This window comes from Neofelis nebulosa, chromosome 11 (genome assembly GCF_028018385.1).
Source record: "Neofelis nebulosa isolate mNeoNeb1 chromosome 11, mNeoNeb1.pri, whole genome shotgun sequence".
NCBI classification, from domain to species: domain Eukaryota; kingdom Metazoa; phylum Chordata; class Mammalia; order Carnivora; family Felidae; genus Neofelis; species Neofelis nebulosa.
Window position 1 is genome coordinate 69,096,420 of NC_080792.1, and position 26,273 is coordinate 69,122,692.

A 26,273-nucleotide genomic window follows, 5' to 3' on the forward strand; every position below is an offset into this window, starting at 1 on the left:
AATGGATTGGATCACCTCTAAGGCCCTTGTTGCTGGGATGGTATGCGAGGCTAGAATTGGGCGATCATGGAGCTGTGGGCTTTGAGTGTGTCTCAAACAGCCCACAGGTCACGGTGGCAGCCTCCTCCTGGAAGGAGCCCATCCCTACACCCCAAGACCTCTGTGCAGAGTCACAGAATCTCAAACCTGAAGCTGTGTAGGCTCCTCCGTCCCATCTGATGCCTTCTCCAGCCTCAGACCGGTGGAAAGCCCACCTCTGGTTAAGCAGCTGCAGTGCTGGAGAAATCCCTACCTTTGCAGGCGACAAAACCCCTGTAGTTACCTGCCTTTCTCCACTGCATTCCAGGTGGATTCTATACCGACCCCAGATTCCAGATGTGGATTCCAGATGTGTCACCTTATCTCTGGGGAGATGGGAGGTACCCTCTTTCTTCTCTCACCTGAGAGAGAGCCAGGAGTTATCCAGAGAGGACCGTGTTGTCCTTTTTAAGCAGCCACCCCCCACTTTTAAATCCATAGCTAATGCACATTTATGGGAAATCAAAGCAGAGCCCTCCATCAGGCTTCACCCATTTTTCCCCTGGCCCCTGAGGCAACACCCACAAAACACAGCTTGATATCCCATCACCTAGACCTGAGGTCAGCAAACTGCAGTCCATGGGCCAAATCTGGCCTGTCCTCTGTGTGTTTTTGTTTGTTTTTGTAAATAAAGTTTTATTAGAACATAGTCACAACTATTTATGTATATTCTATGGCTGCTTTCAAACTGCAATGGCAGAGGTGACTGTGACAGGGACCACTTAGTCCATGATATCTAAAATATTTATTATCTGGCCCTTTACAGGAAAAAAAATGTGCTTACCTTTGCCCTAGAACATTGCTGGGTGCATATAAGGCATGAAAAAAAATGCACGTTGAGTGAAGAAAGAGCTTGACAGAAGGGCAAGATAAGGAAGTAAGGAGACCTTGGTGCAAATCTTTGTTCCCTCACTTCCCTCCTGTGTGACTTTGGCCACGACACTCACCTTCTCTGTGTCTCTGTCATCTTATAAAATGGGGATAATCACTGCAATTCCCTCACAACATTGTGGGGAAGATTTAATGAGAACATGTCATGGTAGCTGGTGCAAAGCAAACTTACCTATCATCATCATGAACATCGTCTTAGTCCGTTTGGCCTACTATCACAAAATAGTACAGACTAGGTGATGTTTAGCCAACAGAAATTTACTGATGACAGTGCTGGAGGTTGGGAAGTTCAAGACCAAGGCATCAGCATGGTCATGTTTTAGTAATGGCCCTCTTCCTAGTTTGTAGCTGGCACCTTCTTGTGGTGTCCTCACATGGCGGAAGGGACTAGGGAGCCCCCTGGAGCCTCTTTCATTAAAGCACTAACTCCATTCATGAGGGTTCCACCCTCATGACCTAATCACCTCCTGAAGCCCCACCTGCTAATACCTTCACCTTGGGGGGTTAGGATTTCATCAAAAAAATTTGGGGTGGGGGGACACAAACATTCAGACCATAGCAATCATCATCACTGTTACCATCATCACCATCATTTTCATCACAATCATCATCGTCTTCACTGTCATTTTCCCTCCCACCATCACCTCATCATCATTACCACTAATACCATCCCCCCATCGTCATCAACATCACCACTGCCACCATCATTACCATTAATTACCATCATGATCCTCATCACCTCCACCACCACCATCATCATGCTCACCACCACCATCATCATCATCATCACCATCACGACCACCACCATAACCACCACCACCACTCCCATCATCACCGCCATCATCATCACCACTAATACCATCCCCCCATCGTCATCAACATCACCACTGCCACCATCATTACCATTAATTACCATCATGATCCTCATCACCTCCACCACCACCGTCATCATGCTCACCACCACCATCATCATCATCATCACCATCACGACCACCACCATAACCACCACCACCACTCCCATCATCACCGCCATCATCATCACCACCATCACCACCAATACCTTCATTATTATCATCACCACCATCATGACGACCACCACCATCATCATCATCATCATCATCACCATCATGACCACCACCATAACCACCACCACCCCCATCATCACCGCCATCACCACCAACACCACCATTATTATCATCACCACCATTGTGATGACCACCACCATCATCATCACCACCATCATCACCACCATCATCAACACCAACACCAACACCATGAACACTACCACCACCACCACCATTATTATCATCACCACCATCATGACGACCACCACCATTATCATCATTATCATCACCATCATGACCACCACCATAACCACCACCACCACCCCCATCATCACTGCCATCATCAACACCACCATCACCACCAATACCTCCATTATTATCATGACCACCACCATCATCATCATCATCATCACCATCATGACCACTACCATAATCACCACCACCCCCATCATCACCGCCATCACCACCAACACCACCATTATTATCATCACCACCATCATGATGACCACCACCATCATCATCATCATCATCACCATGACCACCACTATAACCACCACCACCACCCCTATCATCACCACCATCATCAACACCAACACCACCACCATGAACACTACCACCACCACCACCACCATTATTATCATCACCACCATTGTGATGACCACCACCATCATCATCATCATCATCACCATCATGACCACCACCATAACCACCACCACCACCCCCATCATCACCACCATCACCACCACCACCACCACCATTATCATCACCATCATGACGACCACCACGACCACTACCCACTACCACCACCACCACCACCAGCACTATCATTACACCACCATCATCACCATCACCACCATTATGACTATTAGCATGACCATCACCACCACCACCATCATCATCACTATTATCATCAACACAAGAGTCAGACCCAGAGCAGAGAGCACCTCAGAGCCCCTTTGAGAGCAGGCAAACTCTGAGCTTCAGAGCAGAGATAGAAGAAGTGGTTGGATCTTTTCCAGTTTGACAGTTCTGGGAATCCTGTCCCCCGTGTGCTGTCCTCCCTCGTAATGGGTGGGTTCGTGGATGCCTCCTTATTTGTGCTCAGTGTCCCGGGCACTGGCTTCATTGGAATTCTGCCCTTTCCCCAGCCTTGCCTTGGCTGCATGCCAGGTAAATGACGCGGAGCCCATCCTGCCTCTAGTCACCTCTGCCACCCGCTCAGATAATTAGAATCAACACATCCATTTCCCTAATGGCATTCTCATCTTCCTCCCCGAAAAGTTTTCAAATAGAAAATGAAAGGCAAAAACAAGCTACAACTGTCCTTGTTTGGGCAATTGGCAGCTCTCCACAGCTGACATCCACCCAGCTTTGTGGCAGAGCAGAGCTAGGTGGGAGATGACGTGGTCGGTGCTGTTATTAAGTTTGGCAGCGATTTGGAGACAAAGCGTCCTGCTGGAGAGAGGCTTATAAACAAATACTCAAGGGTAATCCTTTAGGCTCCAGCCTTTGTGAGCTCATTGCTGGTGGGTGGGGAGAAAAAAAAGAAGAAGCCTTAATGTCACTTCTCGGCAAACAAAAGGAAAGGAACTCAGGAAATAAGATGGCTTTCACTTCTTCCCAAGAGCCTGGCCAAATGTCCTGAGTTGTGCCCAGGTAGCAATCGGATGCTTTTCACCAGGGATCAGCAAATGTTTTCTGTAAAGGGTCAGGGCGTAAATATTTTAGACTTTGCAGCCTATACAATTTGTCACAAAAAGCTGCACATTGTTGTGCGAAAGAAGCCATAAACAATACACAAATGAATGGGCATGTGTGTTCCAATAAAACTTTATTTACAAAACCACAGGCTGTGCCTTGTTGACTCCTGTTCTAAGCTCTAGTGGAAGGAAAAATAGAATAGGAGACAGACCGCAGAGCTAGATTTAAATCCTGGTTCCAGCCTTTCCAGACTGTGTGTCCAGGACAAATCCGCCTGTCTTTTCTGAGCCTCAGTTTCCTCATCTTTAAAATGTGTTATAACATAGGTGATTTAAAAGTGTTTGGCACATTTTAAAGGTCAAAAAATAATAAGTGTCCCTACCTACCCCATGTTTATTATAGAGCACTGCCTCAGCTGGAAAACCCCAAGGACACAAATCAACAGTCTGTGTACACACTTCTGTTGTGAGAGTGAAGAGTAGGTTGTGGGTTAATGTCAGGCCATCATGAGACACTGAGAGTCAAGGACACTGCACTGTTTCGAGCCTAATAATTATGTTTGCATTTTAACTGGAATGGCTTTCAGAAGGGATCTTTGGGAGAATTCTGACTTTTGTGAGATGATGCTAATAGTTAAGACATACTTAACCAGAGCGGGGGAAGGGACTCCTTTTCATACAAAAAGTATAAAAAGAACCCTGATTTGTGATCCCATGGTTGGTTGGTTGGTTGGTTTCCATTATGGATTTTAGCTGGAGGTTGATTTTAAGTTGAGTTGTATATAGTTTATATTTACTTGTTTTTTTTTTTAACTGCTGTGATTTATATAACAGCTTGCCATTTATGCCAGGCATGTTTTATGCCTTATATTATTTATTTCTCCCAAATCCCCTGGGACCTACTGCCTGTTTTTCAAAGTGTGGCTCACAGATGAGCGGTCATGGCTACAGAAATGCAGAATCCCAGGCCCCACACCACACCTTTAAGTCAAGATGCACATTTTAACAAGACCCTCAGTGGTGCACATAGACACAAGGAATCCTAATATAGACACTGCATCATGGTTATATTACAGATCGGGAGACAGAGGCTGAGAGAGGTGACAGAGAGAGCTTCCCCCCATCCAGACCCTGACCACACAGTCAACTACCCTATTTAGCTTATGGTTCCTGCCTCTGTATTAGTGATATGGTTATTTTGCTTCTCTAACCTTTCCGCCCAGCTAACTGTGTACTTCCTGTTGTTAGGCATCCCTTTCTTCTTGACTCTTCCATTGTGGGGGTCCAAAAGTTAACCGCACACCAAGTAGGTGCTCAAATATCTGCTGTCTGGTTGAGTGACTCCATCAAACATTTGCATATGCAAAACTGAAAGCCTGCTATTTAAAAAAAATGGGGTTGGGGGCTGCCAGTTGTAATCAGTAGGGTGTCCTGGGCACATGTGCCTTTCAGTGCTGAGTCTTTAGAATATAGAATAATAACCTCTCTTGGAGGGTTAGAAGCATAAACACCTTGACCCCAAGGGCTCTAAGAAGCTTCAGGTTTCTCTAGTTTTGTCTTCTGGAGTGATAACTTCAGCAATCAGGACAGGTGAGGCACAGTGATTTCCCCAGTGTTTAGATTATTCTATTTTAGTTTTTAATTTTAAAGTAATCTCTGTGCCCAGTGTGGGGCTTGAACTCATGGCCCTGAGATTAAGAGTCCCATGCTCCATCAACTGAGCCAGCAAGGCTCCCCTAGGTTCTTTTCTATCTCCCTAGAACATATGCGAATCCCCTAGAGAGCTGGTCTCCAAATATGTCCGCCAGCAGCCTCATGGAGCTATTTAAATTTACGTTAATTAAAATTAAATACAATTAGGACACAGCTGTTAACTTGCACGGGCCACGTATCAAACACTCAGTAGCCACCTGTGGCCAGCAGGCATAATCTGGCACCAACATAACCTTTTGGCATGTAATCTGAATTCTTCCCCTTTGTTCCAGTCTTACTCGCGGTTCCTTCCCAACCTCTTCCCGGGGTGAAGCCAGCCAGGCCACATGCACTTCCTTTCCAATTCCCTCTTTGGGCCACTTATGGCTCTTCTCATGGCCAGAAGGAGGGGGACTTGGTTTTGGAGCAAGAAGTAACAAGGCTATGCTCAAGATAGCCTCACTGAGCCGTCAACTCCTTTAGGTTAAACCCCACTCGTGCCTTGGGCCACCCTGGTCTTGGGATGGCAAGGACACCGACATTGTCATCTAGTCTCTGTATTTCATCCATTTTTCCACAGGGCGCCACCGCCCTGCATTTTTTGAAAAATAAGTTTTACAGCTAAACTCTGTTATGCCTGTAAGTTAACTTTCAAACCTTCCTCTCTTCTGATATGACTTCCTAACAACATGATTGCTCAACATTTAGACCTGTGGAATCTTAGCATTTGGAATGATAGCATCCTAGAGATACTATGGTATCTAAGACCTTAGAATCTTCAAGCTAGAAAATCTTAGGACGCGTAGAAGCTTGAATCATTAGACATACATAATAGTAAAATCTTATTAGGTTGGACCATACAAAATTTCCATTTGTATATAAAATGGTTGACTATAGTTGATTTCACACGGTTCAGCCTAATAAAAGTATGGACTATTGGAAGTCATACATTCTTAGAATTATTCACTCCCAAAAGCTACTGAATTTTAGAACCCTAAGATTTTAGAACAGGGACCAGTAAATTTTTTCCCCCAAGGTCCAGAGGGTAAATATTTTCAGCTTTGTGCACCACAGACTCTCTCTCAACCTCTGAATCCTGAAAGCATCCACACGGACAATACATAAATGAATGTGTGGTTGTGTTCCAATAAAACTTTATTTACAAAGACAGGCACAGGCCAGATTGGAATTGCAGGCCATAGTTTGCTGCCCCTGTTTTGGAACATAAAAGCTGAAAGGGTTCCATCAAGCACTTGGATTCGCACAGGAAACTCCTAGACCTACTTTCAGAGGTCCTGAAGGGCCTCATTCAAATGTGGAGACATTTTTTTTATGTTTATTTTATTTTTGAGAGAGAGAGTGAGCAGGGGATGGGAAGAGAGAGAGGGAGACAGAGGATCCCAAGCAGGCTCTGTGAGAACAGCAGAGAGTCTGATGTGGGGCTCAAACCCATGAACTGTGAGATCATGACCTGAGCCAAAGTCGGACACTCAACCAATTGAGCCCCCCAGGCACCCCCAAACGTGGAGACATTTTAAGGAATTGTTGCTTAGTTCAGACCACTGTCTCTCCCGGGGCAGCATGTGGCCTCCAGAGAGGGAATGAGGAGAAGGAGGAGCCTCTGGAGGCTGTTGCTAACATGTTCCCCGGCCCCTGGGAGGGAGTCAAAGCCATGTGTCTACCCTGAGGAGAATGAACGAGGCCTGCCTGCAGCCCCAGCCCCTCTGAGGCCAGCAGCCCCTCTGAGCCAAGCCCCTCAATGAGAAGGTCCAGATGACCCTGCGTGCTGGAGAGAGCAGGATGGATAAAGCTGGCAAGAGCCAGGGGTGGGGGGAGGGTGGGATGGAGGGCAGCAGTGAGGTGGTTTGACGAGGCTGTTCGTCCAGGTGGCGCGGGCCACAACCTCGATATGTGGAGGAGAAAAGGAGATCATACACTGCTTAGCGATCGTTTCTTTCCTGCTGAGTCAATAAATGAATAAATGGACCACGAGTGGCCAAGTGGCTGATATAATTTTAGACTCCATCAAAAGGAAGATCACAAAAGTGTATGGAGGGAGCTTCCACGTCTCTGTGTCCCCCCGTGGGGGGCCTGGGCTTCCTAATGTTACAGTCTGGGAGGCATCTCAAAGGAGGACAGGGCAATCTGGGGACATTTACTGCCTGTCTGCTACATGGCAGACACAGTGCAAAGTGCTTTCCACGCTTTCCACAATTTGTCTCATGAAATCGGCACTTCCAACCTCATGAGCCAGTTAATATTTTTTTTCCCCTCAATTTTACATAATTTTTTTAAAAAAGCGTTTAAAAAGACGAAGTGACTTGCCCAAGGCTAAATAAGTAGGAAAGATTAGCGCCGGGACACGGAATTGGTCTCCTGGACTTCGAAACCTTTGCGCCCAATCAAGATGTTGCTATTTCGTGAGGGAACATCACGATGCATGTGGATCACCTCGGGGTATTGTTAAGATGCAGAGCCTACGTCAGCACATCTGGGGCAGGGCCTGAGAATCTGCATTCCTAACCAGGAACCAGGTGATGCTGCTGGCCCAGGGGCCTCCCTGGGAGTGGCTGGCACTGTATCATGCTTTCTCCTTATTCCAGACCCCCTGAAGCCATGGAAGGGGAAAGCGGATTTTTTTAAGATGAGGTCACACAGCAGGAAGTGGTTTACCAGTTCAGGATTCAAATTCGCATCTGTCTGATCCAGAGTCTGTGTCTACTGCCCCCCCTTCTGCCTTTAGCTTGGCTTTCGACCGCATTGGATTTTGCCACTCAGGGAATATTTTGCAACATCTGGAGACATCACTGATGGGCACAATGTGGGGGCAGGCATGCTGCTGGTTATCTACTGGGTCAAGGTCAAGGACACTGCTAATGATCCTGAAATGCTTAGAACAGCCAGCTTCCCGGCACCCCCAGCAAAGAATAATCTCCCTCCCCAGGGCACCTGGGTGGCTTAGTCAGTGAACTGTCCGACTCTTGATTTTGGCTGATCAGGTCATGATTTCAAGGTTCCTGAGTTCGAGCCCTGCGTCAGGCTCTGTGCTGTTGGCAGGCTGTTAGCACAGAGCCTGCTTGGGATTCTCTCTCTCCCTCTCTCTCCTTTCCCATTCAGTCTCTCTGTCTCTCTCTCTCAAAATAAATAAACTTAAAAAAATGATCTCCCTCCCCTGTCAATGTCAATCGATGTCAATACATCAATAGTGTCAATAATGTCAGTAACACTGAAATTGAGAAACCCTCCTTTCTAACAGAGTCTCCTTCCATCCAGAAAATAAAAACCCACCCAGAACCCCTGTCTGGAGGCCACATAGTGCTCTTGAATTAGAGGAGTTAGTGAGCATTTGAAACTATGCTCCCACAAAAAAAGTAGCGTGAATAAAAATGACAGTCATAACTACTGACAAAAGCCCATTTCCCAGTCAATAAGTGGAACTTTCCACTGCTTCGAGATGAAGCCAGGGTGTTAGCATCTCTGGAACATCCTCTCGCCTCAGCAGATGGAAGTCAATCAAGTCCAGAAATCATTGTCTTAATCTCCGGTCATTATCACGCCTGGCCGCACGCTGTTTATCGGCGTCTTTAGCTGTTAATGTCGCACGCACTGTTTTCTCTGACAACAGCTCCTATTTCCACCCATTTCTCAGCCAGACGGCATTGACTGTGGTCCAAGCATGAGAAAAGCTGGGATCTGGCATTGATTGCCAGGACCCACAGCTCCGGTCCACGTCCTGGCTGATCACTTCCGGCGGGGGGACGTATCTAGTAACACAAGACTATTAATGAAGGTTGATGGACCTGGGAGGGTTTGTTTCTGTTCACTCGAGCTCATTCGTGATGGTTCTTCGGCTTGTTGGGACCGCCGGCTGGGGCTTCAGTCATGATAAGACGACTGTGTGTGCCTGAAGCAAAGTGGATCTCTGGAGAGGGACAAAGCCATATGACAATGGTCTTGTACGCATTCCGCTCTTCACAGTTTACAAAGCACGTGGACGTGACCTGGGCTTTGCAGACAGGGAGAGAATGGATGGCTAACGTGGAGTTGAGAGGGCAGACTCTCGCATGTGTCCCTGGTGCTGGGGAGTCGGGGCAGGGGCGGGCCCCGTATCCGGGGCTTGGGTCTGGTGCCTTTTCTCAATCTCACCGCTGCGCTGTCTCTCCCTGGCTGTGCATATTCCTCGACTCCTAGGGAGTATCTGCGGTCCTGCCCACATCTCTCCTGGAACTCTCTGAACACAGAAGGATGCTAACAAGGATGAGATCTCACCTGACCATGGGCAGTGAGGGTTAGCACATTGGCAATAATGATTTTCTCTGATTCTTGGGCACGTTTGCATGACTTGTGACCGGGAAGTGAGGAAGTTGGGAGAGATGGGAGTGTGTTTTGGTGGAGAGGGGACAGAAAGGATCTGGGGCATTGAAATAGTACAGCCAGGGCGGGTGCAGGGTTGAGTGGCCCAGCTGCCTAAATGAGGAGCCTGAGAGGGCCAGGGGACATGGGGGGAACGTGAGAAAATGTCACGATAGAGGAGCCCCCGTCAACTTGCCACACTTTACAAGCTGTCACCCGGTTGCTCCGGGAACAGGAAAGAGGGCTGTTTATGGAGCACCTGCTGTGTTGTATGCGGTATATCAAGCACCTTCCACCCAGGAGCCCACATCTGTGGGCTCTTGTACAATCCCACAGCACAGCCATGCTGAGGTCATTCCCACTTTACAGTTTAGGGAAACTGAGGGTCAGGTAGATGGGTGACAAGACTGGACTGGTGTCAGACTGGACGCAATGGAGAAGGCATCATCGTGGAAGAAGGCATCATGGAGAAAATGACTGTGAAATGGGTCTTGAAGGATGAGTAGGAGTTCACTCAGCAGGGAGGAGCATTCCAGGTAGAGGAACAGTAGGCGCAAAGGCACAGGGGCAGGAAGGAGCGCAGCCTGTTTGGGAGCTGGTGAAGACCATGGGAATTACCAATGAGTGGGGTGCAGAGGGTGGGTACTGGAAGGAGAAGAATGTCAGAAGGTGGGTGGGGGACCGTGAAGCCTCGCCAGGCTTAGCCACACAGTTTGGACTGTGAGAAATGAGGAGGAACTAGGGCCTCTTAAGCGGGAGAGGACGTGATCACATTACAGAGATTCTCCGTTGGGCGATTTACGAGATGCAGCACGGAAAGGGGGCTAGGCGGAAGAGAGGGACAGCAGTTGAAGACAGCAAGACAGCAAGAGCACCCTTAGGGGATGATGATGGACCCTCTATGATCATGAACAGAGGGCAGGAAAAAAGTGCAAGAGACCACCCCATTGTACTGAGGAGACACTTGAAGCCCAGAGTAGGGACCGGGGGCGGGGGGGGGGGGGGTAGGGGGGTATGGAATAAATGGTGTTTGTGTTACCTTCTTTGGGTGCAGGACCCAGGGGACACTTGAGAAGTTTCAAAGTCCAGCTTCCCTATTTCTGCAATCACATGGACTAGTGGGCTGAGAAGACATACGAGCTTCATTTCCATTTAAATTGAAATAAGACATGTCAAAGGTGACTCGATAATTACTGCCTGGAACAATGGCCCTCTGATGCGGGAAGTGTAGTGTCAGTGTATGTGGTACAGATAATTTTTGCATTTGAGACTTAATTATGTTGATATAATTATTCCTCTGTCAGGAGAAATTGGGTGGCACAGATACGTCATATTTGCATCTGAGTAGAAAAATGAAATGCTTTCCTTCTTCTTCTTCTTTTTTTTTTTTTGCAGGAAGCAACTGGGTGGGCGACTCTGGGGAGTCAGGAATGGGGTGTTTGGAAGTTCACTCCCGGTCAGGATGGCTGTCTGTGGCTGGCGGGGCTTTGTGACACCCTGCTGGTGTCCCCTTGGGAGGGCTGGACTCCACCCACAGTCCTTCTTTGCCCCTTTCTGAAGATGCTGCATCAGAAGTCACAGCCTGGGGCCAGTTTTAGGGCTGAGAAAGCTGTGAGCTCTGAGTAGCTAGAGCTGTAAGGAATTTTTAGAGAGTGGGATTTATTTTATTTTATTTTATTTTATTTTATTTTATTTTATTTTATTTTATACTACTCTGTTCCATATTAAATTAAATTAAATTAATTAATAATTAATTTAATTTAATTTAATTCGCAAAGCTTGTGATTCAAAGACTCACAAAGCCTGATCACTTCCCTCCTGGCTGTCCCCACCCCACTGGTCTTTTGTGAGGGTCTGGTGCCGGTGAAAGGAGTCAGTGCCCTCCACCACCCCCCACCCATCTGGAGAAACTTGGGACCCCCCAGAATCCAGTACAAAGCCCCCTCCTCACCATTGGAACCCCAGTCCGTGGCACCATTATCACCCAGGGGTGGCGCCCAGTGTTTAGGCAAAAATGGCTCATAGTCCAAAGTGGGTGAAAGAGAAAACGTAGAGGGAGGAGCTCACTTCCTTTTTAAAAAATGCTTATTTATTTATTTACTTTAAATGTCTTATTTATTTTTGAGAGACAAGTGGGGGAGAGGCAGAGAGGATCCAGCTGGAGGAGGGTTCTGCACTGACAGCAGTGAGCCCGATGTGGGGCTTGAACTCATGAACCATGAGATCGTGACCTGGGCTGAAGTCAGATGCTCAACCGACTGAGCCACCCAGGTGCCCCAATGGTCATTTATTTTTGAGAGAGAGAGAGAGAGACAGAGCGTGAGTGGGGGAGGGGCAGAGAGAGAGGGAGACACAGAATCTGAAGCAGGCTCCAGGCTCTGAGACGTCAGCACAGAGCCCGATGTGGAGCTCGAACCCACGAACCATAAAATCATGACCTAAGCCGAAGTCAGACGCTTAACCCACCCCAGCGCCCCGAGGGGAGCTCACTGTCTAACAGAGAGAGGACCTAGGTTCTAGCTCGACCTCGGCCACCCAGGGGGTGGCTCAACAACCTTGGCCAGGTGTCCTCCTGCTCAGAGCCTCAGTTTTGGGGCCTGGCAGATGCTGTGTGTGTCCACAGATGCATCTGTGATGTGTGCATGCATATCGCACACACGATATGTGCAGGCCAGGTCCTCATCATCTAGATGTTTATCAGCCCAAGCTGCCTAAAACGTTCATTTTCCAGAATTCTATAAAGGCCTTCAGGCAGTAGCTGGGGGCATTTTGAAACAATCAGTTAGGAAAATGAGCAGGGAGAAGGAGGGCTGCAAGCAGGTGCCTGGAGTCCCAAGCCCTTCTGTCTCAAGGTGACGGGGAATCCTGGTGGGGCAAGCTGGAGGGGCGGGGTAGGGGTTCCAAGGCTCCCTGCTTGTCTGCATGGCTAACTCCATTCTGCCTTTCACCTAAAACCATTTTACCCAAGCATCTATACGCACGTGCAGAAATGAACACAGGATGGAAAGACACCGTCTTAGTCCTTAAGAGGGGTTGTCCCCAAGTAACAGACATTTTTAAAGGGTTTTTTTTGCCACTTTATTTTCTAAATTCTCTATAGGGAACCCTGTGGGAACCAGAAAAGAGAAGAAATGGTGTTTAAAAGACAAATAAAGGATCACAGGGCATTATACAAGTATGCTAAGGCTGCTGTAGCAAAGTGCTACAGACAGAGTGGCTTGGACAAACAGAAATGTCTCGAGGTCTGGAGGCCAGAAGCCTGAAATCATGGTGTCGGCAGAGCTGTGCTCCCCCTATAGGGGCCAGAGAGGGAAGTGCTCCATGCTTCTCTCCTAGCTTCTGGTGGTTTGCTGGCCGTCTTTTATGTTCTTTGGCTTGTAGATGCATCCTTGGGATCTCCTGCTGACACATGGAGCCCTCCCTGTGTGTCTTCACATCATCTCCCCTCTGTGTGTGTCTGTCCCTTTCCAAATGTCTCTCTTCTTATAAGGACACTGGTCATACTGGATGTGGGTCAGCTCATGTTAACTTGATTACCTCTGTAAAGACCCTGTCTCCAAACACAGCTGTATTCTGAGGTAACAGGGATTAGGATTTCAACCTATTTTGGGGTCAGGGGGACATAATTCAACCAGATATGTTTCTAGAAATGAGAAGAAGTGCAGGATGGCTACGGTGTTTTCCTTTGTGGGTGGTGGAGTCCATTGAGATGGAGCTTATATGTGAAGAACGTCTAGTGTTACTGTGTTGGTCAACTTCCAAGATGGTGCCCCATGATCCCAACCTCTGGCATTCACACCCCTGCATAGCCTCCTCCCATATTGTGCCAGAGTTGGTCTGTGTGATCAAGAGATGGTCAGTAGTGATGACACCTTGTCACTCCCGAGGCTAGGTTATCCAAGGCATTTGGCATTTTCCCTCCTCTGTCTTGGATCATGTGCCCTGGGACCCCCAACCACCACGTCCTGAGGACACTCAAGCAGCTCAGTGAAGTCCCTTGTGGCAGAGAACCGAAGGCTCCAGCCAACAGCCATGTCAGTGAGCCTTTCTTGGAAGGGACCCTCCAGCTTCAGTCAAGCCTTTGGACAACTATGCCCTGGCTGACATCTTCACTAATACAGATTCTGGATTGGTTTTCTTTTGCGGCTGCCATAAATTATCCCAAACTTAGCAGCTTAGGATAATGCAATTTATCCTCTTACTGACTTGGAGGTCAGACGTTTAAAATAAGTCTTAAGGGGTTAAAATCAAGGTGCAAACAGGACTGGTTCCTTCTGGAGGCCCCCAGAGCAACTCATGCCTTGCCTCTCTCAGCTTGTGGAAGCAGCCAGAAATTCCTGGATTCCTGGTGACCTCACTCCAGTACGATGCCGCCATCACTTTATTGCCTTCTTCCCCACTGACCCTCCCGCCTTCTTCTTATGAGGACCCTTCTGATGACATCCAGGGATCATCCGGATACTCCAGGATAACCTCCCCATCTCAAGATCCTTAATTTAATCACACCTGCAAAATTCCTCTTGCCATCTAAGTTAACATAGTCACATGTAGCAAGGATTAGGATGTGGACGTCTTTGGAGGCTGTTATTCATTCTGCTATAGACTCTGAGCCAGATAAGCCACTCCTGAATTCCTGACCCACAGGAGACACTGAGAGAGATAGTGAATGATCTTTCATATTTCAAAACACTAGGTATTGAGGCAACCTGTTATGTAACAATAAATAACTAATACAGATTAGGGGGTTGTAATCCAACATTTGGTTCTGTAACACTTGAAAATTGTAATTCTGGATTTCTTAGGACTTTTTCCTTGAAATATATATATATATATATATTTACATATATATACATATACACACACATCTATTTATCTATCTACTATATATTTACATCTGTATAAAATATAAATATTTATAAATATAGGTATGGATGGAGAGAAAGAGAGAGAGAGAGAGAGAGAGAGAGAGAGGAAAGTGTGCAGATCTTGCAAACATACAGTTGGATGACTTTCCACAAACTGAGAATACTCTGTCTTTCATAATGAAGCCTGGGTTAAGCCTGGATATGTCTGTGCTCTGTGCCCGTGATTCTCCTCTCTTCCTCTCAGATACATTCCCTCTCCTTCTCTTCTTGACTTTACGTTGTAGGAAACTAGGGGCACCTGGGGGGCTCAGTCGGTTAAGCGTCTGACTTCTGCTCAGGTCATGATCTCGAGGTCCATGAGTTCAAACCCCGTGGTGGCCTCTGTGCTGATGGCTCAGAGCCTGGAGCCTGCTCCGGATTCTGTCTCTCCTCCTCTCTCTGCCCTTCCCCTGCTCATGCTCTGTCTCTCTGTTTCAGTCTCTGTCTCTCTCAAAAATAAACATTAAAAAAAATAAAAATAAATTGTAGGAAACTGTTTTCTCATTTCCTTGCCTTTCATTGGTCAACCAATGAAAGGCGGCAATGGACAATGAGCAGGAGAGGGAGAGAAGCCAGGATATTTCTCCCTCTTTTGCACTACCTTGGAGGTGCATCCCCGGCAGCAGCTGAGGCAGCCTCCCATTGGATGGCCTCCCATCCACCAGGCAGCCTCCCATTGGATGGCCCAACATTCTGATTTGTCCTTCGAGCTCTAGATTGGCAGTGCCTTCCTGCCATTGCTAATCTATCCTGGCTTCTCACCTTTTTCTGTCATCTGAATAACCAATTCCCTGTATTAAATTCTTTTGTTTGAATGATCTAGAGCTATTTCTATTTTCTCAACTGATAAAGGCTCCTTTGAGGCACTGTATTAAATCCTTCCAGTTTCAACAACAACAAAAAAGCAACAGGCTTATAAAACTACATTTTCTGAAAAATGAGGCTGTCCTTGCCATGTGATACCTGCAGGCTTCATACTTTCTGAGTCTTTTCATAGAAAGAAGGACATTTTGTTACGTATCAAGTGTGTGCCCACATATTAGGTAGACCAGATGTACACCACCATACATTATTTCATTTGTTTCTTGCCATGATCTTTTGTCTGGAGATCATACTTGCATTTTGCCAGATGAGGGACTGGAAGGAAGGAAGGATTAAGAATTCTTCAAAATTCACATAAGCGTTTCATTTCTCCTGCTGTTCCCATATTGTTGTTAGCCCCCCACCGCCCCCGACCGGGGTCTCTCAATTCCACAGAGCACTTACCAGTTTTCAAGGAGACCTGGCCCTCTCATCTGCCAACCAACCAACCAACTATCAGTATCTTCTTTGAGGATTCAGGATGCATTTCCAGGAAGATGGAGGTCTTTTAGGGTGTGGCACGATTGGGAGTTCCGGCTGATGGGCCACTGGGTGAAGTGCTTAGCTTGGTGGTTCATAGAGGGGACTCTGGCCCTAGATTGCCTGGGTGTATGCAGGGATCCATTGGACATGCCTGCTGCAGGTGCAGAAAAGGGTGGGAGGAGTTGTTAGGTATTTACTGACCCTTTGGAAACAGGCAGCCCTGGGCTTGAATCTGTGTGTCACTTTCTAGCTGTGTGACTTCGAGGTCTTTGATGAGTCTCTCTGTGTCTATTACCAAATGATAAACACAGAATCAAATAATTAATTTGCAGGAAGATTGTGAAGAAAGGGACTTGGTGTAGTGATGACCACCTTATCCTTAGCCCCTCTTGTTGCTGGAGGTTGGGCTCTAAGTAAGAGAATCTGGTGCTTCCTTTGGGGGTTTCTACTGGGTACCCCAAGACTTTCCTTTCCCATATTGAGACTCAAAGCTCCATGCTAATGCTTGTTCCATTGCCAATATGACCCTGGAAGTCTAGCCAGGACACCGTTGACAGGGCTTTTATTTTGCCTCGCAGCCTCATTTCTCCCAGGCAAGGGACCCTGGGACAATTTGAATGAAACAATGGAAATTCCTCATCATCTCATCACTTCTTTCAGAGAAGACTCCCCCCACCTCTGGAGACACAAATATCCTTGGGTAAAGCAGGAGCAAAGGGGACAAGAGCCATGGGCTGGGGTCAGGACACCGGGGTCCAGCTGTAGATCACTGTGTCTTGGGTGCACGACGTTGGGCAGATGACTTCACCTTTCTGAGGCTCAGTCTGCTCATCTGTCAAATGGGGATAACGAGGCCAGCGTGGGAGGCACTGAGCGGGTGGTCCGGTGGATTGTTTCTCGCAGCATAGACAGAAATAAAATCTTATATAGTTTTTAACTTTCTGATAAGAAAAGTCATCCATATTCTTTGCAGAAAGTCTGGAGAAGTATAGAAAGGAAAACAAAAGTCACCTGACCTCTCACCACTTGAGATAATAACTCTGCCATTACTTTGTCATCATGTCCTCAAGTTACTTCTTATGTGCTTGTGTCGCACTTGACTTTGAGGGTTCTCATAAAAATTATGTGAAATGAGGCATTTCATACATTTAGCAGGGGACCTGCCCATGTGAGAAAATAGAAGTAAATATACTCACATAATAATGAATTAAACAAATATTTATTAAGTATGTGCTATGTGTCAGACTGGGAATGTTCACGCAGGTGCATCTGAATATACGCACGTACACGTGTGTTCATGCGTATTTATATGTATTTGTAATAGCATATATATTTGTGTGTAATTTTTTTTTGGGGGGAGGCAGGCTCTGTAACATAACATTTCTATTTGTCTTTAGCGCATCAGAAGAAAACAAAGTGAGTTTTCATTATGTTCAGGAGGTGTTTTGAGATGGCCTGATCTACAATATAAACTAGGAGAAATGAACTTTGCAGTGGGATACCTTGAAAGGATGTAGAGGCAACCTCTCGAGCCGCAGAAACTGATGCGTGAGTCCTGCGCATTTGCAGACAGGAGGCCGTCTGCTAAAGATGCCCTGGGCAGAGAAAACAAACAACGGTTTTGAATATTAGCCTCCAATGGAATGTCACAGGAGGAGATGATTTTAATTGCAGCTACTAATTATCGTATGAACGACCTCCCACACGGGCAGCTCTGTGTGGCATGTTCCAGGGAGAGTAGCCTTGGAAGTTTAACAAGGGTTAATGATTCTCTTAAGCGATGCTGGGGAGGTCAGCACATACACACAGTACTGTATTTATCTCTGTGTGCGTGGTAGTATGTATGCATAATGAATTCCCAGGCCCCCCCGCTTCATTCACCACTTAGAGTCATGCTATAACACCATTCATGCAATCCCCAAACATACACTGAGCGCCTGCTATGTTCTGAACACCAGCAATACAGATAGATGAGGTCCCTGCGAGAATGTTGAACTCCGTAGAAGTTAGGACTTAGCCTGTATCGCTTGTGCGTAGATCAGGGCTGGCACACAGTAGGTGCTCAATAACTGTTTATTGAATGAATGAAAGGTATATAAACATACATATACATACATGTAATGAATATATCATACATGTATATAATATCTATGTTGTGTGTTATTACAGTGTGTTTATGGCTCGATTGCAGCCATAGATGAACGTGGGCATATTTGCCAGTGGGTTTCTGCCGTATACGTCTAACTATCTGAATAGTTCCATATCCTAATTTCTCCCCCAACTGCTTCACGCTTCAAGCCTCCAAAGAGAGATAAAAACAGAGAAGACCGGCTTCATGCTTGGCCTCCAAACACAACCCCATGTGCACGTGGTGGTCCCAGTCCAATCCCAAGCACTGTTAGTCAGATGTTGTGGAGAATGGAAGAAGGTCCCAGGCTCCCAGACGCGAGAAAGGGTGCCTCCCCGGTGCCCCCTTCTTGCGTGTCCCCTGTATGTCTCCCGAGGGGTCTCCGGCGGGGGCATTGTTTTGTCTGCCCCAGGGACACTGTTTGGGGCACCGCATCCATTCTCCTAATGACTTGGTCTCTGCAATCAGCAGACGCTATTTGTCTTCCAAGTTGAAGCAGGAAAGGTTTGCTGATTACTGATGGCACATACTCTAGACTTCCCCAAACCGTCTCCTTGGGGTGTTCCCGCTGAGTCTGATGTGACTCCCCCGGGCCCCGTCCTTGGTCCACAGATACCCTTATCTACGGAGGGTTTTCTTTTGTTGTTGTTGTTTTATTATTGGAGAGAGACAGAGGCGGCGCAAGCAGGGGAGGGGCAGGGAGAGAGAGGGAGAGAGAACCCCAAGCAGGATCCACGCTGCTGGTGCAGAGCCCGACGCGGGGCCCGAACCCATGAAACTGTGAGGTCATGACCTGAGCAGAAAGTCGGACACTTAATGGACTAAGCCACCCCAGGCATCCCTATAGATGGTTTTGCTCACAGCTCTCCTCGCTCTATCTGGTTACATCATCCCCTCCGCTGCCCTTGCTTTTCACCCACATCCTTCCTCTGCAGGGCACTGAAAATCCCTTGGAGCCAGAGTCCTTACTCGCCCGTGACCTTGGCAAACCTCAGCAATGCTCCCCCCCCCACTCCGGTCACTCCTCGTTCTCCTCTTAGAATTAAATGATAGCAGTACCAGCGTTGGCCAAGCCTTTCCTCTCTGGAGATCAGAGAGGTTGAGTAACATGCTCCAGGTCACACAGCCAGTGAATGGCAGAGCTGGGATTTGAACCCAGCACCCTGGGTCCAGAGGCCACTTTGTCTTTCATGATGTTACAGATTTGCTTCGTGTCAGCGCCTCCTCTCCTCTGCCCACCTGCTTAGTCCCAGCCCAGAGTCACCCACCCCTGAGATGACAGTGCCTGTCCCTGGTGGCCCCGTCCTCTGCCCACCAGGAGGCTCCGGGAGGGTTCCGTGTGACATTGCATGGGCACAGCTGACCCAGGCACAGCTGGGAGGGGACCTCTGTGCTTCCTTCTCATCCCTGAGGCTCATGAGGCATAAAGAGCTGTTACTGAGAAACCCAAGACCTGGCCACCCATCTCGGCTTTGTCCGTTCCCGGCTGCATGGCCATTCCACTGCTCCCGCCTCACTTTCCCAATCTCCCAAATAAACATTCACCACATGCCCAAAACGGCCCAGCCGTGGCCCTTGTGCAGCCTCTCCGTGTCTTACAAAGACACAGGTGCCCCGTCGCCTGGGAGAAGGTGGTCGATTCTGTCGCCCCCCGGAAGGGGCTGAGCTCGGAAGCCACAGGGACTTCGCGCCCAGCCAGTTCTCTGGGTGTCGTTAGGAGCTGACGTGTGGGCGTCCAGAGGCAGGTACCTCCTCAGCCATCCCACGCTGTGTGTTATTTCCTCTGACAGCCCACTGGCCTCCTGCCCGGTGGGGGAGGAGGGTGCCCTGCCTCGGACCGTCTCTCACCTTGTCAGCACCAAGATGGGGATTTCACAGCTGGCGGCTTCGATCAACTACAGTGCATTTCCAGCTCCTTGTCACCCCACCCCCCTGACTGCCTCTCTCCACGCCGCTTCTCCTCTGCTCAGCCCTTGGGCTTCTCAGTTTTTGCCTTTTCTCTCTCTGTCTGTCTGTCTCTCTCTCTCGTTAAAATTGGAAAACCTCAAAATCGGATGAAAGGCACAGACTCACAATAAGCAGAAATGTCCGAGCCACTCTGCAAAGGAGAGCTGTGCATGTCCCCATAATTGGGGAGCAGCCCCTGCTCCTCCCTGACTTTCGCCGGGGGTGTGCACAGGTAGCCCCAGAAAGATCATTGGCCTGGGAACGGGGGCAAAAGCAGTCTTTAAATCCAGGCTCTGACTGTTAAATACTGAGAACAAACTGAGGGTTGATGGGGGGTGGGAGGGAGGGGCGGGTGGGTGATGGGTATTGAGGAGGGCACCTTTTGGGATGAGCACTGGGTGTTGTATGGAAACCAATTTGACAAGAAAATTCATATATTAAAAAATAAAATAAAATAAAATAAAATAAAATAAAATAAAATAAAAAAATAAATCCAGGCTCTGTACCTTACTGCCCTGAATGCCTTCACTGGCCTCCATTTCTTCATCTAAGAAACAAAGGCAACAATCCCAGGCTCAGAGAGGGGCTGTAAACTGTTTGAGGTTGCACGGCTAGTGAGTTAAATGGGCAGCTGGGGACTGTGCTTAGGTCTGACCCTAAATCTTTATATTTTGCCCCCTTCCACGCCCTCAGCGGTTGGTATAGATGTGTGCCTTAAAACAACAGTCGACAAGGGACACCTGGGTGGCTCAGTCGGTTAGGTGTCTGACTTCGTCTTAGGTCATGATCCCAGGGTCCACGAGTTCGAGCCCCGCGTCGGGCTCTGTGCTGACAGCTCGGAGCCTGGAGCCTGCTTCGGATTTGCTGTCTCCCCCTCTCTGCCCCTCCCCTGCTCACACTCTTAATGTCTCAAAAATAAACAAACGTTATTGTGAAAAAATTTCTTAAAGTCAGCAAATAATCCTTAAATAATATTAGAACAGCTTAAAAGAAACATTTTATCTATAATACCCACTCCCTTCGTCCTCATCCTGTAAATACTACCAACTTCCTAAGTGTTTTTCCAACTGCGTGCGTGTTATTTGCAGACGGCTAGGGACACAGTATTCCTCCGTTCTATTCCGTTTGCGTGCCTTCATTCTGCAGAAGCATTCCATGCTGCCACAGCCCTTGTTTCCAACGGGAATGTCTAAGAGCGTCAAAGTGGTACACGGTGATCCCCCTACCGATCCCCAGTTGTTGGCTGATGAGGCTGCTTTCAGCTTCTCCCCATCCTCAACACCACCGCTCGAAGCATCCTCCCCTACAGACCTCCCTCTGCCTTTGATTGACTCCCCCTGGGCTTACCTGCTGGCAGGTGAGATTCTGGGTTTAACCCGAGGTTTCTCAGGGACACTGTGGACATTTGGGCGAGGTAATGCTCTGTGGAGGCAGCTGTCCTGTGCATTATAGGATGTTGGGCATTATCCCTGCAAGGTGCCAGTGACACACACACACACACACACACACACACACCAAGGTGTGACGGCCAAAAATGTCTCTAGGCATTGCTCAGTGAGTGTCCCCTGGGGGGAGCGCAAAATCACCCTTAGTTACTAATCATTGCAATTAAAGGGTAGGGGTGGGTGAAATCTGTGGGTGAAACCTGTTGCCAATGGAAGTCAGAGGTTTTCCCGAGTCTGGACAGAATCTGATTAGGGCAGGGTCGGAGGGGGAAGAGATGAGCCCACAGAGGAGAGGCAGATGCGCAGAGCTGGAGTTCCAGCACTGCCATTAAGCCTTTGCTTCCCCGGGCCTCAGTTTCTCATCTGCGAAATGGGAGCAATGATAGCCATCCGCCAGGCTTCTGAGCAGGGAGGGAGGTCCTGAGGGTAAGACGCTCAGCACAGTGCCAGGCACAGAAGGATCTTAGTAAATGGCAGTGGGGTGCTCTGGGACGAGCCCCGTTGGCTTGTCAATTTTTGTCTTTGCACCCTCTGAGGACAGCACAGCAGAGTGGAAAGGGCACCGTTCTTTTTTAAAAAGTGTATTTATTTTGAGAGAGAGAGAGAAAGCACTCGAGTGAGCTAGGGGCAGAGAGAGTGAGAGAACCTGAAGCAGGCTCTGCCCTGGCAGCACAGAGCCTGACCTGCGGCTGGACCTCACGAACCGTGAGATCATGACCTGAGCCGAGATCAAGAGTTGGACGCTTAACCGCCTGAGCCACCCAGGCGCCCCGCGAACCATTCTTGTCTGCTCCCCAGCCGACACCAATCTCCCATTCCAGATCCATCCCTGAGGCAGACTCAGCTTCCTGAACCAGCTTCGGTGACTGTTCTGGGAAACATTAATTGGTTCATACATTTGCTCATCCATCCAAGGTGTAGTGCCTGGTGCAAAATGGGTGGTGCAGGTTCCGAGCGTGGCTCTGGGGTCGGACACGCTGGGCTCAGAACCCCAGCGTGGATGAATGAGCGCTGTCCATGGGCCACGCCCCGGTGGCCCCCCAAACGCCCCTGCCCTCTATAAAATTCAAAGCATCTCTCTGAGGGTCCATAAGCCCATCTGTGCAGAGAGCGTACCTCAAGGGGTGCCCACCATGTACTAGGTGCTCAGTGAACACTTGACTCAGCCCAGCGTGTGTCTCCTCCCCAGAAGCTCTGGCAGGTGTGTGGGTTCTTGCCCAAGGCCAACGTGCGCTTGTGGTCTCTGCCTCCAGGAGAAGCACGTGGAGGACCTCTCGGCAGTGAGACAGACCCTCCAGACAGACCTGGAGACGTCCATCCGGCGGATTGCCGACCTGCAGGCAGCCTTGGAGGAGCTGGCATCCAGCGACAGTGACACGGAGAGGTAACCTACGGGGGGTGGGAGGCAGGCGCAGCGGGGTGCAGCAGGTGGCCTGGGGCCCTGGGGTGCCCTGCAGCCTTCGGTAGACGGAACTCCTTGTCTCGGGTCCTCCGGGGGCCGCATCTGCGGGGACACCCGGATGCATCTCATGGTGGGAGGGACGACCGGCTGGCTCCCGTGAGGAGGGGCAGGACGCTTGCTTCCTCTCCAGTGTCAGCATCTCCTTGTTGCCACCGAAACCGCCTGGCCCAGCTCTCCAAGACTTAGGGGAGGTGACCCTGGGACGTGTCTGCAGAGTGGGCTCCAGTTTGTAATTGTGGCCAGTGACGCGTCCAAGCTGGGCCCAGTCCCCTCACGCGTCAAGTGGACGTAATACTTTGAACCGACCACGTGAAATGGCCAGTTGTTGACCATTCTTGACCTGCAGATTGGCATTCCGTGGACTCAGCCCTCTGTGCCCAGAAATGGGCATCGCTTCACAAAGGCAACGACTGATTCAAGGATGCAAAATTAGCCAGCAGGTGATAGGCAAGGCCTCTCAAGTTCAGTGTCGGGGCTTCTCTCCTTTCTCGGAAGACAGGTTGCTTCCTACCATCTCCACTCAAGTCTCGAGCTGCTGCAGGCCAGGGGTGCCCCAGGTGGCCACATGGGCCCGGGCTGTTGAGCCCCTGCAGGAGGCCCATAGCGTCCTGTTCCCCAAAGCTGCCTTTGCAACCTTGGCATTGTCACCTCACTGGAACCCACAGCTGCCTGTCTGGCTGCAGCCTCTCTGTCCCCATCCCAGCCTCTGTCGCAAAGCCTGGGCAGCAGGGAGAGATTTTCTTTGCGATTGCTTTGGGAAGAAACAGGTGCCTTAACCTAACCTTCAGAGGCGGTGCCCTCCTTACACACCCCTGTGTGGGCTGGATCGGCCCCTGGTCCCTCTTGGGCTTTGTCTCTGTGGGGGATGGCATGCGTTGCAGCCACAACAATCAACGATCAGACCATGGAGTGCAACCCTCTCCACTCTCGTGAGGACCCTGGGGAAGGTCAGGGTCGCACAGCAAATTAGGTGCTGCAAAACCTGGGGCTGCTGAGTTTCCCATCCTAGACCTTTGCCTGTCACACCCCTCTTAATAGGGTGAAGCAGGAGCCAGCTGCTGACCTGCAGGTGGTGTGGGCATGAGCTGGGCAGTGAGGGAAGGAAGCAGTGGCATGAGTCAGCTGCGGTCTAGCCAGTGGGGAGAGCCCATAGAGCTGACCATGCCTCGTTAAGGGGGAAAAGAAAGCCCAGAAGGAAACACACCAACATTCTGGTGGAAGGCATTTCTGGTGACCTAAATTTTGATTTGCTTCAAGCGTATTTACATATTCTAATGTTTCTGCAGTGAACATACCCAGTCCTCGCTGTACTAGGTAGGTTCCTCTTTGAGGAGATTTTGCTCCTAAAAGTTACAGACTTGATACGCCTGATTTTATTTATTTATTATTATTAACGTTTATTTATTTTTTAAAAATTTTTTTTTAACGTTTACTTATTTTTGAGACAGAGAGAGACAGAGCATGAACGGGGGAGGGTCAGAGAGAGGGAGACACAGAATCTGAAACAGGCCCCAGGCTCTGAGCTGTCAGCACAGAGCCCGACGCGGGGCTTGAACTCACGGACCGCGAGATCTTGACCTGAGCTGAAGTCGGCCGCTTAACCGACTGAGCCACCCAGGCGTCCCTTAACGTTTATTTTTGAGAGGCTGAGAGAGGCTGAGAGAGAGAGAGAGAGAGAGAGAGAGCGTGAACAAGGGAGGGGCAGAGAGAGAGGGAGACACAGACGCCCAAGCAGGCTCCAGGCTCCGAGCTGTCAGCACAGAGCCCAATGCAGGGCTCGAACTCACGGACCGTGAGATCATGACCTGAGCTGAAGTCGCACGCTCAACCGACTGAGCCACCCAGGCGCCCCACAGGTTTTCGTTTTAATTTCAGGATAGTTAACATACGGTGGTAGGTTAGTTTCAGGTGTACCATATAGTGATTCCACAATTCCATGCATTACTCCGTGTTCATCATGACAAGTGTGCTCTTGATCCCCATCACCTGTTTCCCCCATCCACCCCCACCCCCCTGCCCTCTGGCACTGGCCAGTTTCTTCCCCATATTTCAGCATCTGTCTTTTGGTTTGTGTGTGTCTCTCCCCCCCCCCCCCCCACCTTTGCTCATTTGTTTTGGTTCTTCAGTTCCACAGATGAGTGAAATCACACGGCACTTGTCTTCCTCTGCCGGACTGACTTCGCTTTGCATGATACTCTCATCCACGTCATTGCAAATGGCAAGATTTCATTCTTTTTTTATGGCTGAGGAATAGTCCACTGTGTATATATGCCACTTCTTCTTTCCCCATTTATCAATCGATGGACACTCGGGCCGCTTTGATAATTTGGCAGTTACAGATAATGCTGCTATGAATACATGTATCCTTTCAAATTAACGTTTTCGTATTCTTTGGGTAAATACCCAGTAGTGCGATTCCTGGATCGTAGGGTAGTTGATTTTTAAGTTTCCGAAGATTTTTAAGTTTCCGTTTTCCAAGGTGGCCGCAGTGCAAGAGGGGTCCTTTTCTCCACATCCTCGCCAACCTTTGTTTGTGTCTGTGATTTTGGCCACTCTGACAGGGGTGAGGTGATCCCTCGCCGTGGTTTTGATTTGCACTGCCCCGATGATCAGTGATGTTAAGCATCTTTTCATGTGGCTGTTGGCCATCTGTAGGTCTTCTTTTTTTTTAATTTTTAAAAATGTTTTTATTTATTTTTGAGACAGAGAGAGACAGAGCATGAGCAGGGAAGGGGCAGAGAGAGGGGGAGACACAGAATCTGAATCTGTAGGTCTTCTTTAGAGAAATGTCTGTGAACATCTTCTGCCCACTTTTAATTGGATTAGTTGGGTTTGGGGTGTTAAGATAGCTTTTCTAATAAATGAAAGCTATCAGCAGAACAAATGAAAGTTATAAAAATAACCAAATTGGAAAGAGGCACAGGGTGTGGGCGCTTGCAGGTGTGGGTATACGCTGGGCAGAGGTATGACAGGAAGCAAGGAGCCTGGGAAGCGAGATCCTGGTGGCAAGGTCATAGAGGCTCACAGACATCACTCCAGTCTCAGCTTAGAGGGGATCCTTCGGAGCCTTAAAGGGACCCTGCCCTCACCCTCATCTTGATAGGAGGCACGCTTATCTCTTTCTGTTCCAGGTGAAAAGCCTCATGCTCACCTTCTGTCCCGATCCTACTTTTCTGAGGTCCCCGGGAATCCCATCTGAACCCCAACTTCCTGTCTGCATTTTCACGGCCTTGGGTCTCAGTGAGACTCCATCCTGACTCTCTGC

At 48.8% G+C, this 26,273-nt stretch overlaps 1 protein-coding gene across 3 annotated transcripts in view; it reads left to right on the plus strand.

The window, feature by feature from the left end:
• Positions 1-26,273, plus strand: part of MYO18B (myosin XVIIIB) — a 258,325-nt gene that overhangs the window by 197,933 nt on the left and 34,119 nt on the right. For all 3 annotated transcript variants that reach the window (XM_058693096.1, XM_058693095.1, XM_058693097.1), the window contains exon 40: positions 22,800-22,930. In XM_058693096.1, the coding sequence (XP_058549079.1) occupies positions 22,800-22,930 (131 nt within the window). The remainder of the gene's footprint in view (positions 1-22,799; positions 22,931-26,273) is intronic.